At 38.5% G+C, this 12,897-nt stretch overlaps 1 protein-coding gene across 3 annotated transcripts in view; it reads left to right on the top strand.

Moving 5' to 3' along the window:
• The first annotated feature begins 1,759 nt into the window (after positions 1-1,759).
• KLHL20 (kelch like family member 20) overlaps positions 1,760-12,897 on the top strand; it is a 56,170-nt gene continuing 45,032 nt past the window's right edge. The window contains exons 1-2 of one of the 3 annotated variants that reach the window (XM_055319273.1): positions 1,760-1,768; positions 2,696-2,759. In XM_055319273.1, coding sequence (XP_055175248.1) covers positions 2,737-2,759 — 23 coding nt within the window. In that variant the 5' untranslated portion in view covers positions 1,760-1,768; positions 2,696-2,736. Of the gene's footprint in view, positions 1,769-2,695; positions 2,760-12,897 lie in introns of those variants that run through there. The other 2 variants (XM_055319274.1, XM_055319275.1) reach the window with 2 other exon arrangements.

Genomic DNA, 12,897 nt, shown 5'->3' on the forward strand with positions numbered 1-12,897 from the left:
TTCAAGGACCTAAATTCTTTCAGTCTCTATGTTCTACCATCTTTATTGCCTAACTTCATTCTCCTCTGGCTTTGCTCATGGTTGCAAAATGCTTGCATTGGTTCCAGGCGACACAACAATGGCCAGAGAGAAAAGATGCTATCTCTTCCTATATCTCTTCTAAAATGGGTGATGGGCACTGAGGGGGGCACATGGCAGGATGAGCACTGGGTGTTATGCTATATATTGGCAAATTGAACTCCAATAAAAAATAAAAATAAAATTGGTAAGCAGTCTTTTTCCACAGTCCTCATTAGGTTTTCTCTGATTTTTCATTAGTCAGTGTTGGATCACGTGCATGGAGATGGTTTAGACCAAGTAGTCTTAATGGAAAGGATGTTAGAAAGTCAACCACCACAACACGTAAATGATCACTAGAGCTTTAGGATGTTGTCTATCTCATTCATGACTGTATTTCCAAAGCCTAGAGTAGTATTTGGCATGAAATAGGGGCTCATTTAATAAATAAGCCCATTTAAGTAAGTAGCATAGGAAGAAGAAACAAAACTGACATTTGTTGAGTGCCTACTAAATGCCAGACATACAACATGATCCTCATTATCATTTACTTCTCCAACAACTTCATTAAAAAGGTATTATTATTCTTTTACACAAAGAAAACTAATGCTTAAGAGATTAAGAATTTAGCCAAGATCATAAAGCCAGTCAGCCACAGGACCAGGATTTGAAACTATGAGTGTCTGGATCTAAAGGCCATACATTTCCCACAACAACCTAATTAAAAAGGGTATTCTTTCCTTTTCAGAAACAACTGGACAAACATGTCAATCCCATGTGAAGAATATCTAAAGAAAATCTGATTAAATACATACTTAAGCCTGGAAGTTATTAGGATACCAGCAACTGTCTTTCACTGATACTATTGATCTTGTATCCGTTACCCTATCACTGGTTTATTTTCTAAATATATGGTAATAATCAGATAGCTGTGTGCTCTGGTAAAATCAGGGAAAGGGCAGATTGAAAAGGAATTATTCCCCTTAATACTAACATGTTCACAGAAGAAGTGTCGAAATGTTTGGATAAAGCATTTGGACAAAACACTTTTTATTTTTCTCCAGTTAATCTGTTTTTCTTTGGTAAAGTGGATAAAGCCCTGGTATCTTGAAAGCTAAACCGTGGGAAATCTGGAAGGTCAGCTCTATTTCTGATTTGGCTGTGTATCCTCAGCAGCTTGCACATAGTAGGGGCTTCCTAGGGTCGACACTGCCTACGCATGCACCAGGCATGCAATCCACAATTAGGGACCCCATTGTGCCCATATTGTGCAATGGGAGACCCACCAGCCACAAGTATATCCCAGCTTTTGGTGACTGCACTCATTTTTCTGTTGCCTTCTGCTGGGGGAAACAATGGAAAACAAAGAAGAGAGGAGGAGGCCTCAGTATTCACGCACGGCCAGATCAGCTGAGAACTTGCACAGTGATCACCCTCGGGTTAGGACAGCCTTGGAGGTTACCCGAATCCCCAGCCAAGGGCGCGGCTACTTCCTGAGGCGCCCCGGAACCTTTCGGCAGGCTACGTGGGTTTCAGAGGGAATGATTTAGGAACAGGACTACTTCCGCTGCTGAAGTGAAGAGAGGGGTGGGGAGGAAATAGCTCGAGGATCCGCATCCTGCTGGCGCTATCGGCGGCGGAGCAGGCAGCGAGGGGGCGGCGGGTGGAGGAGGCTGAGGGGGCGGCGGCAGAGAAGAAAGTGACAGAGCCGGTAAGTTAGCCGCCTTGGAGCAGGGGACAGTGGACAGCGCCCCGGGCTGGCTTTGCGAAGCTTGTCCTAAGTTGCTGAGCTGCCAGGTGGGGTAAGGGGCCGTGCTTCGTCCGCCGCCTGTCAGTCGGTGCGGAGAAGGGGCTCCTGGGGCGCTGGGGCTGGGCCTCGCGGGGCGCTCGACGGCGCCGAGCTGCTGACAGACGGCCCTACCCCGGGGCGCGGGGGGCGGGGTGGGGGCGCTGGGCTTCGCACCCCGCACAGCCTCCGGGACCAGAGGGCCGGCATTCGGGGGCAGGGAAGTGGACACGCACCGTGCTTCACCCCGTTTCACCCCGGGGACCTAGCGAAATCTTGCCAAGTAGGTGGTGGACCTGGTATTGGGCGCTGAGGGGAGGGCTTGTGAGGAGAGTGTTCGCCTGGACCCGGAGCGGCTCTGTGGTGTGTGGTGTTGGTGCTGCCCGGCAGTCGGAAGCGGAGTTGTTTTTAAAGGCAAATGCCGCCCCCTGCTCCTGTCACTTCGGGACAAGTTGAAGCCTCGGATCGGCTGTTAAGCCTGCGTGTCCCGCCTCCGAGCTATCGTGTCGGTGCTCGTGTGGGTATCTGGTGAATGTTCTGTAGTTACACTGCACGACGAGGTCAGAGTTCAATGTCCTGAAGCACTTGGCGGAGAGGGACGAGACGAATCTGGCAACCGGGACCGTGTAGCGCGCCTTCCCGCACTTTCACGTGCAAGCGTTTTGTGTATCCAGAGGAAGGGTCGTCGTCGTCAAGACACTACGTAAAGCTCATGCTGTGAGCAAAAGCCTGTGGCACAATACAATTTAAAATTCTTTACCACTGAACGAAATGATTGTGTAGAGGTTGTTACTGCAAAGATCGGAATTTTTTTTTTTTTTAAATTAAGTGACTGCTTTTCTGTTGTCTTAGGTTCGGCTTTAGAGTGTGGTGAAGGGTACTTTTCATGGTGCATGGAAGGAAAGCCAATGCGCAGGTAGGTTTTAGGAGGAAAACCTTCGGTTTCACTGATTGAAATTCAGCACGTAAATAATTCAGGACTTCATTTAATTTTTTTTTTTAAAGGGTTTCAAAGTTTACCAAATTCTGTTTGGAGCTATGATTCTCATTCTAAAGGAAATCAAAATTATTATCAGGAATTAGTCCTTTTTTTAAATAAGGGTCTAATATAGTACTAAATCTCTAAAGGGCGTTCTGAATTTTATGTAGTTATGGACATTTAAACTTTCCTTTTTGCATGGTAAACTGTGATAAATAATCATTAAGTATAATATGTACGATACTATATGGGTTCATTAGTCTTTGATTCTATATGGGTTCATTAGTCTTTGATTCCGTAAAAAATGTAAAAGGTTCAGTTGCCATAGAAGAAGAAGAATTATTTATAACACACTGTACTATATATCTAATTGTGGTTTTGGTTATTTGATTGATGATCAATAATACATTTGTTCTGTGTTGTAAAATAGCTGCATTGCAGGAAAGATTACTGAAGGACTAAAAAAGGTATTGGACGTAGTAACTTAGCCCGTAGAAAAATAGAACAGAATGTAAGAAAAATATAGACAAGCATAAACCCTCCCAGTTTTAGAATTTAGTACTTTTTTTTCCTTAATCGTTTCTAACATAGATCTAGAGTCCTTATCAAAATCAGCCTAATTCTATTTCTTTGTTCTTTAAACTCATTTTACATATATTGAACTGTATGTAATCATTTATTTAACATCAAAGAGAAACAGTTCTGGCAAACCCTTTTAAGAGAAGAAACATTTCATGATGGGTGTATGACTTATGACTTAGAACCAGGAGCAAGAATTGGAATATCTATCTTTTTTCCAAACCTGTTACTGATTTTTTGATTGACCTTGAGCTATTAGCCTACTCTGTGCCCCAATTTATTTTTCTAATGTATCTGATCAGGATATTGGGAACTAATGAATACTTGCAAATGCTCTGAGATCTCCAGATGAAAAGATGTGATGTATGTAACAAATGTCATTATCTTATTTGTATCGAACTCCATGTAGAAATAATATTTGGCTGCAAAGTACATGAAGAAATGAACAACACATATATTAAATGTTTTACCACTTCATCCTTTATCATGGTTGCAAAAACCACTAATTGCTTCTCTTCCTCAGCTGCCATAAATGTCATATCTTATATAATTGCTAAAATAAGAGCCTATTATTTTTTAAAAATGGAAGGCACAGTGTGGGAATGTTTTTGGTTTATCAATAATTTCTGTATAAAATGTTCGCTTAATCATTCATACCTATTCTCTTTTTTTCTTGTTTTATTATGTAATACTCCCAGTTATTCAAAATCAAGTTGGAAAGTTCTGGTGACATTAACTGTTAAACTACAGCTCTTTCTTCATCAGCATCACTTGGCCAGAGCCCAGCCAACCCATTGCTCTCTGATTTAATTTTACCTTTGCTTACATTAAGTCACGTTTCCTTGTTGGGCCGTCATTTTTGCTGTTCCAGCCACTGAGGCAATCTCTGTGAAGTAATGTTGGTTTTACATTTAGCTGCTAATGCAGAAGCTTTGAATGAGAAATAACTTTATATTAAGATTTTTTGAATATGTGTTCATTCTCCCTACTAGGATGTGAGCTCTTTGAGTCTCATGTCTTCTATATGTTTGTAGCCCTGGCACCTAATGATTACTGAATAGTATGACTACACAGTATATGCAGTCTTCTCCCCTGTGTTTCCCCATGCCAAAAAAAATATGAACCAGAGAAAGTTTGAAAACTATGGTTAAAAGTATTCTAATAATTATAAAGTTTTGTGAAATTGGTTGACATCTCATTAGTAAAAATTCATTGTATTCATTTAACTAATCATAATATGTACAGATACAAAATTTAAAAGATACAATGAGATATTCAGTGAAAAACGTAAAAGATACAGTAAAATATTAAGTGAAAATTGGGCTCCCAATGCCAACTCCAGCTCCCATTTCTCTTCTTTATGGGCTACCACTATAAACAGTCTCTTACTCATTTTCATAGACATTATGATGCATATGCAATTTATATAAAATATCTCTCCTTTTTTGAAAACAATAATGTCAGCATATCATGCACATTCTTTATTTTTTCACTTCCCACATTATTTTATAGATTGTGACAAATACATATACGCCCACAATATTCTTTTTAATAGTTATATACCATTTCATTGTCTGTAGGTGCCATAGTTAACCAGTACTTTTTAGAGACAATTTAAGTTATTTTGTTGTTACAATCAGTTCTGCAGTGTCTATCCTTGTCAGTGGTTTTTCGCCAAATGTTTATGTATAGAATAAATTATTAGATGTAGAACTGCCCAAAGAGTATGTGTGTTTTTAAATTTTGGTAGATAGTGACAAATTTCCTTCCTTAGAGATTTTACCAATATGTAGTCTCACCAAAAATGTGCCTATTTCCTAAGATACTATTTTTAACCATTTATTTCATTTATAGATACTAAAACGTTTTGGAATGTAATTATTTCCTCTTTCCTTAAATATATAAACAGGAAACTGAGCCGGATTTTATTAGGAATTAGTTTATTCATTCATCAAACATCTATGTAGTACTTGTTAAATGCCTGTATGCTGCATACGTACAGATAAAGGGTGTAAAGACATGTAAATAGACACCATAATACAACATGAATAGAATTTTAATAGAGATACAAAATAGAGAAGGGAGCGTCTGCTCTGTAGAGATGAGAGCTTCACAAGATGGCGATATTTGAGCTGGATCTTCTAGAAAGGATAAGGATTTGCTTTAAAGAATGTACTTTAATTTTTTTTTTTTTTTTTTAAATCTTTATTTATTTATGATAGTCACAGAGAGAGAGAGAGAGGCAGAGACACAGGTAGAGGGAGAAGCAGGCTCCATGCACCGGGAGCCCGACGTGGGATTCGATCCGGGTCTCCAGGATCGCGCCCTGGGCCAAAGGCAGGCGCCAAACCGCTGCGCCACCCAGGGATCCCTAAAGAATGTACTTTAAAAGATAGTAATTTAAAGAAGGAAGTTAATTAAAGACACCATAAACAAAACAAACAGCTATGTGCCCCCACCCTCACCCCCAAAGACATGAATACCTACAAGTATATGATATGAATGGAGTGGTAAGTATATATGGAGTGTAAAGTATGTGGGGGCAAAAAAGTGGAAACAAAAAATTATAGAAAATTAGGCTGCAAACATGGGAAAGGGTTTGGCTTTATCCTGTAGGTATTTAAGAGTCAGTATACATTATTATATAGATCAGATTTGTTCTTGGTGCTGATATTTGGAAAGATAGGGCATGGACTAGAAAGAGGGAAGAAATGATGGCAAAGAAAGCTATTGAAAGTAGTTTGTTTATTTATTTATTTTATTTATTTATGATGGGGGGGGGGGCAGAGACACAGGCAGAGGGAAAGCAGGCTCCATGCACCGGTAGCCCGACGTGGGATTCGATCCCGGGTCTCCAGGATCGCGCCCTGGGCTAAAGGCAGGCGCCAAACCGCTGCGCCACCCAGGGATCCCGAAAGTAGTTTAGATAAAACCTGACAAGGACTGGAAGTAGATCTATGGTAGTGGGGATTGAGAGAAGAGGATGGAATGGAGTTTAATAGGAACATCAGAAGGATTTGGTGAATAAGTAAGGGAAAGATAACGCTATAAATGACTCTAAAGATTTCAGCTTAGGGGGCACCTGGGTACTCAAGTTAGGCATCTACCTTCAGCTCAGGTCATGATCTCAGAATCCTGGGATGGAGTCCCGCCTCAGGCTCCCTGCTAAGTGGGGAGTCTGCTTCTCCTTCTTCATTGCCCCTCCCCTCTGCTCTTCTCTCTCTCTCCCTCTCTCAAATAAATCTTTAAAAAAAGAGAGAGAGATTTCAGCTTGGGAAACCAGGTGCTGCCCTGATGAGATAAAAAAAAAAATATATATATATATATATATATATATATATATGAAGAGGAACAAACAGGTTTCAGTAAGCCAACAATAATTTCTCTTTTATACACTTTAAGATTATTGTCTAGGAAAGAGCCAAATAGAGATAGCCAGCATGTAATTGGAATATGGAATATGGGTTTGGGGCAGAAGAGAGGAGTTTGGATTAGAGATTTAAAAAAAAGAAAAAAAAATGTGTTACCAGTACACAGAAGATTCTTGAAGTTGTAGGCATGAATGAGAGTAGAACAGAAAAGGAGAATGCCAAGGACAGAACTTCAAGGAGTGCCAGTGGTGTTTAAGGTGAGGCCTAAGAAAAAAAGCCAGTAAAGATTCTAAAATACATAAGAAGCTTAACGTTGTTTGGGTTTTGTTTTATTTCATTGTATCTTGATTTTTTATTGATAATTTTCACTCATGGTGAAGATCAGATGAGCTTCTCCTTGAGTTCAACCTCAAATGACGAAAAAAAAAAAAAATTCCCATTCAGGAATGCCTGAGTGGCTCAGCGGTTGAGCATCTGCCTCTGGCTTAGGGCATGATCCCAGGATCCAGGATCGAGTCCTGCATCAGGCTCCTTGTAGGGAGCCTACTTCTCCCTCCGCCTATGTCTCTGTCTCTGTCTCTCTCTGTCTCTCATGAATAAATAAATAAAATCTTTTTAAAAATCCCATTCAGGGGATCCCTGGGTGGCGCAGCGGTTTGGCGCCTGCCTTTGGCCCAGGGTGCGATCCTGGCGACCCGGGATCGAATCCCACGTCGGGCTCCCGATGTATGGAGCCTGCTTCTCCCTCTGCCTGTGTCTCTGCCTCTCTCTCCCTCTCTCGCTGTGACTATCATAAATAAATAAATAAATAATTTTAAAAAAATAAATAAAATAAAAAAAATAAAAATCCCATTCAGATCTCCTATCTTTAGAATTTCCTATTTAGTCAATCTAAAATGTATGTTTAAAAATAGCATAAGATACACCTGCTTGATTGACTCTTCTTTGGTGTGGTATGCACTTGAGGTTGGCTTGCTGAACACCTCTTCTTCCTTTCTTTATTACATAGAAACAAGAAAATGAAATACAATGCTTGGTATTGTCATCTTCTTTGCATTTTGGGATGCTGTATAACACAATGCTGCCAATAAAATGTCACCAGAAGCTGCTAAGAGGTATCCTAGGAAGGCTTTTGCTTTCCTGACGTAAAGGGAGACTAGCTTGCTTGCATGCTCTTCCATCTTCATCTTGCCTTGATTGCTGGACCAAGGCATCCAATACTGGCAATCATTTTATGCAATAAGCAGTGATGAGATATTTTATGGTTAAAGCATTTATGACCTATTTTCATATTAAGGGGTTAGCAGCCTGGCTTTCTGGTATGGAATCAGGTATGCAATGTAGTGCTAGTGGTGCCCTTCTAGTAAACAGAGTTGGCACTTTGGGATGGTATTTCTGTTTTAAGGATTCATATACTCATAACTGTAGCTTGCTCTCTTATTCAAGTGTTTAGGACTTTAAATGATGGTCAGTTCAGCTGAATCTTTTTTTTTTTTAAGAGAATGCTATTAATTTCCAAATTAAAACTTTTGAAGTATAAAAGGAGAGATGTTCATTTAGGTAGGGAGCAAAATTCCAGGCTAAGAAAAGATTCTGCAAGTCTTTGGACTAGAAGATAAAACTTGATTATGAGTGCTTTAGAAGCAGAGACTATGTTTTTTAAACTTTTTATTGTGTTGGATTTCAAATTATGTTAGCTACTTACAGAGGATGGCTCTTTCCTCAGTTAATACTACTACTTTTGGAATAGAAGGTCTGAGGTATGTGTGACCTGATAGCCCTGAAATTTGAAGGTGACTTACACATTTTGGGTGGGTAGGAATGTTATTTACCTAGGGAGGTACCAGAATTTGTACCATTCCTTTGGTAAACATGAAGTATATTTAAGATACCTAATTTGTTCTTTGGTTTATGCTTCCTACCTGCACATGATTTGGTTATTCTTACTATTATTTTAAGAGATATCGATATTCATGGAAATTACTCATCCCCTTACCTAGCATACATTTCCTCAACTACCTAAATACTTGTGACTTTGACCTTTATTTACTTCAGCAGTTCATTCTTACTCTTACTGAGGACAACTCTTTCTGAAATCATAAGTCCTCATAACTTTTTTCCTGATCATAACCTCTGGAGTGCCCATTCCATCAGTTCTTTGATGTAGTCATAATCAACATGCCTTTGCCCCTTCTGTTTTTGCATAATTCACTTCTGCAACCACTTCAATCATTTTCTAGCCATCACAGCTCTTGAGGTTGTCTGTGGCATTTCCCAGCTCTTGATTAGTGCAAGCATTTATATTCCCTGATTCGGACTGTTGATTACTGCTGGATGAAACCAGCCATGGGATATTTGTGCTACTCTAATCAGGTCTGTAATATTATTTGAGCGGACATTGTTCTCCTGCAGTAATTCTGTACGTCTCTAGGTAATGCTTACTCATTCTCCACTGCAGCTGTGTCACATCTTCACCCATTCTCTCATGATCCTGTCACTATTCTCACTGGCAGCAACTTAACAGAAAAAATAGGGGCCATCGGGTATGAACTTTTCCGAGCTTCTGATACCTCCTTACCAGAGAATAAATGTATCTCTTTCCACCTTATCTTCCCCACCTCTCCCTTCTTCTGATCTCTTATGTAAGCCCTTTTACCTTTTGTCTAAGAGTCATTCCTCTGTATTTTGGTTCCATACACTCCCACTCTTCAAGGATCTTATTCCATCATTTATTCTCTCTCTTTTATATTTTTAAATTTCTTCCTCCTTCTTGTTCTTCATATCAGTGTATATCACTTTCCAGTCTTCCTTAACTTTAAACTGACATAGTACTGTGTGTCTCTTCTTTTCACATCAAGCTTTATTCTAGAAATACTCCATACCCACTGTCTCTTTACCTTCACTGACCACTGCCATTGAATACCTCAGCTTTTTACTGAAAGTTTAGGGATAATGAAGTTTTTTGGCCACTCATCATTTTCTTACTGGCTGTCTCTCCTTAGATCACAACCTGCCACCATTTTTATCAGTCCCCCTTTCCTTTCTCTTCTGTTGTAATTCTCTTTCTTACTTCTAAACTACTGTTACTTTATTATACTGAGCAGTTTAGTCTCTTTGTCAGAATCCTGATGTCTCTACAGAGGTTAAAAAACAAAATCTTCTATCTTTAGGTAGTTCATATAAACATGGGGGCACAGCTTCACATAAGACAAAGAATGATAGGGACTGTGGTGAACTAAGAGTACAATTCTCCTTGTACTCTTTTTTTGATACTCAAATTGATTTTTATGCTACTCAAATTCAATTTCAATCTCAAAATGAAACAAACTGAAACTGGTAGGCAAAACCCTTATGAATGTCTTTATCATTCCAGGGATCCCTCAACTTGCCTTTTATAATTAAAAGGTCTAAATCCTTGTTTTCTCAGAGCACCATCTGTCTCTGAAATAAATGTTGTTCTTTTCCCCAGAATGTAAAAGAACAATAATTGATAGCAATTTTTTTCTTCTCACCAAATGTAGCAATTCAAATATAGTAATTATAGTTTCTTAAATGGATTCCATAATATCTGATGCCTGCCTTACAGGGTTTTTTAGATTAATTGACATTTTGGTAAAAATAAGAATCCTTATTTTATTTGATTTTATGTTTTTGACAATAATGCTTTTACTTTTTCTTGTTTCCTTTATAGCTGCATTTTAAATTATTGCTTTCTCCACTCTGTTATTTCCCTTCAATGTAGGTCAATATATTCCTTTGTAAAAACTGATTTACACTGAAAAAGAGATTTTATTTTATTACTAAAATTTTATTAGCCAGTTATTAGTCAGACTTTAATGTGTGTTAAAATTACCTGCTTGTTAAATGCAGATTCTAGAGGCATGCCACCAGAGATTCTGATTCTCTAGTACCTCAAGAGCCTGCATTTTTATCAAACACCCCTGTACATCTGGTGTCAGAGAAACACAATATTGGAAAGTTAATATAACAGCCTAATAGGAACAGTATCTTCTTCTCACATTTTCACTTCTTTTGAAAGAAAGGCCACAAATTCAAGCCATAATTTTAAATCTATCAATACTACGTTTAGAAAATCTGATAATAATGGAAGAAGACCTTTTAGATAGAAGAGTATTTGACTGTTCAAAGCAAGGGTAAATTTCTGTATTCAAGGTGGTTAGTAAATTTAGAATATGTCGCTGATTTTCCTATTTCTCATTTTAACTACCATGTTTTTGGTATCAGAGTGTTTTGGACTGAAAGTCCTGACTCAAACTGATTTAATCAACCTGAAAACTTTTTATTTATATAACAGGAAGGCCAGAGGTAGAGGTCAGCTCCAAGGCTGGCTTGTGGCTTGATAATAGCATCTTGGACCCAAGTTCTGTCTGTCTCTCCAATGTAGCTTTTGGAATATCAGCTTTATCCTAACCCCAAATTGACCTCCCATCCCACTACCATCTTGTAGAATGCTGTGTTTTTCTTTGTTAATGCCCTACAGAAGAAACTCACTAAATCATGGAATATAAGTCTGTTCCTATAGTTTGATGACCAGTTTAGGTAAGAACATACCATCAGTTAGTTGATATGAGACAATTCAGGATTCATCCTTAAAAACTGGGGGGCATGGTCATCTTTCTTGAAGCACATGGCTGGTAGAAGAACAAAATTAAGGTTCTGTTAAAGTTTGAAAGAGTTGATGGTAAAATATGATATTAGAATTTATCTTGAAGTTATGCTTTTCATCAGTGCTAAAAGAATAAAAAGTTTATTTGCTAAATTTATTATGCTAAATTTATTATGAGCAGATCTTATACCCTTTCACTTTAGAAAGACTGATTCTTTCCAAGAATTGACAGAGTCATTTTGTAGGAGAGAGCAAACGCTCTATTTGGTCTCCCTAGTTTGTTAACTGTAGATAGAGTTCAGAGTAATCCTTTTACTTGCCTCCTTCAACCTTAAAATACATGTAGATTAATCTTGCAAATTAAGGTAATAAATATGTTATTTGGCTTCAGTTTCTTTTTGTATTTGTGATGTCGTTAGTTCAGTATTGAAATAGAAAGCCATAATTTGTAAAAGCAAATAATTTGAGATCTTCTAGTTTTTCCAGATGAATTTTTACTTGGACAATAAAGCTTGCTGCCTCAAGATTTAATTAAAACCTTTCCTAGGGTTCTGTCCTGGGGACCAAGTCACACCTCAATTTACCATCCAACCCCCCCTTCCCAATCTTTAGAGTATTTATTTCATCAGACTCCAAACAAAGAAGTTGTGAATATAGATGTGACAAGGTGTGAACACAGTCTATTTCTAGGACCCTTATTATAACTTCCTTTCTGAAGGTGCCCAGAAAAATGTAAAAACCCCCTACTTCTCTGCCATTAGAATGCTGTGGATGTAATGAGAATAATGGAGGCTGTGCACTTAGATTTTTAAAAGTACACATTTACAAACAATAGCAGAACCATAGGAGAAATAACTTAGTGTATAGAATTAAATATGGCTTCTAGAATTAAATTGCTAGAATTGGGGACACCTGAGTGGTTCAGCAGTTGAGTGTCTGCCTTTGGCTCAGGACGTGATCCTGGGGTCCTGGGATTGAGTCCCACATTGGGCTCCCTATAGGGAGCCTGCTTCTCCCTCTGCCTGTGTCTCTGCCTCTTTCTCTGTATATCTCATGAATAAATAAATAAAATCTTAAAAAATAGAATTATATATTACTTCTCAGGACATTTAAAATTAGTTACTCCTTAAAGTCTCAGCCTACCAGTAATCCTTGTTTTCATTTCTTCTCATTCTCCTAAAAAGGCAGTATGGTCCAGCCATGTGGCAGTATGCTTACTTTTTTTCCTCCCATCTAAGAATAACAGCCACATAAATCAGATTGCCAGAGTCATTTCTATTTCAAATACTCAATCCAGTTGCCCAAGACTCTTTGGGATAATAAAGCACTGACTTTGAAGTTAGAGGACCTACATTCGGACAGATTCCAAAACTGTCCTTGTAAGGTTTATGTGATTATCCCTACATTACAAATAATGGAATTGAGGATGAGAGAAGTTAAGTAATTTGCCCAAGATTATACCTAATAAATGATAGAAGTAAGATTTAAACCTAGCTTT

Source organism: Nyctereutes procyonoides, unplaced genomic scaffold (assembly GCF_905146905.1).
Source record: "Nyctereutes procyonoides isolate TBG_1078 unplaced genomic scaffold, NYPRO_anot_genome, whole genome shotgun sequence".
In the NCBI taxonomy this organism is placed as follows: domain Eukaryota; kingdom Metazoa; phylum Chordata; class Mammalia; order Carnivora; family Canidae; genus Nyctereutes; species Nyctereutes procyonoides.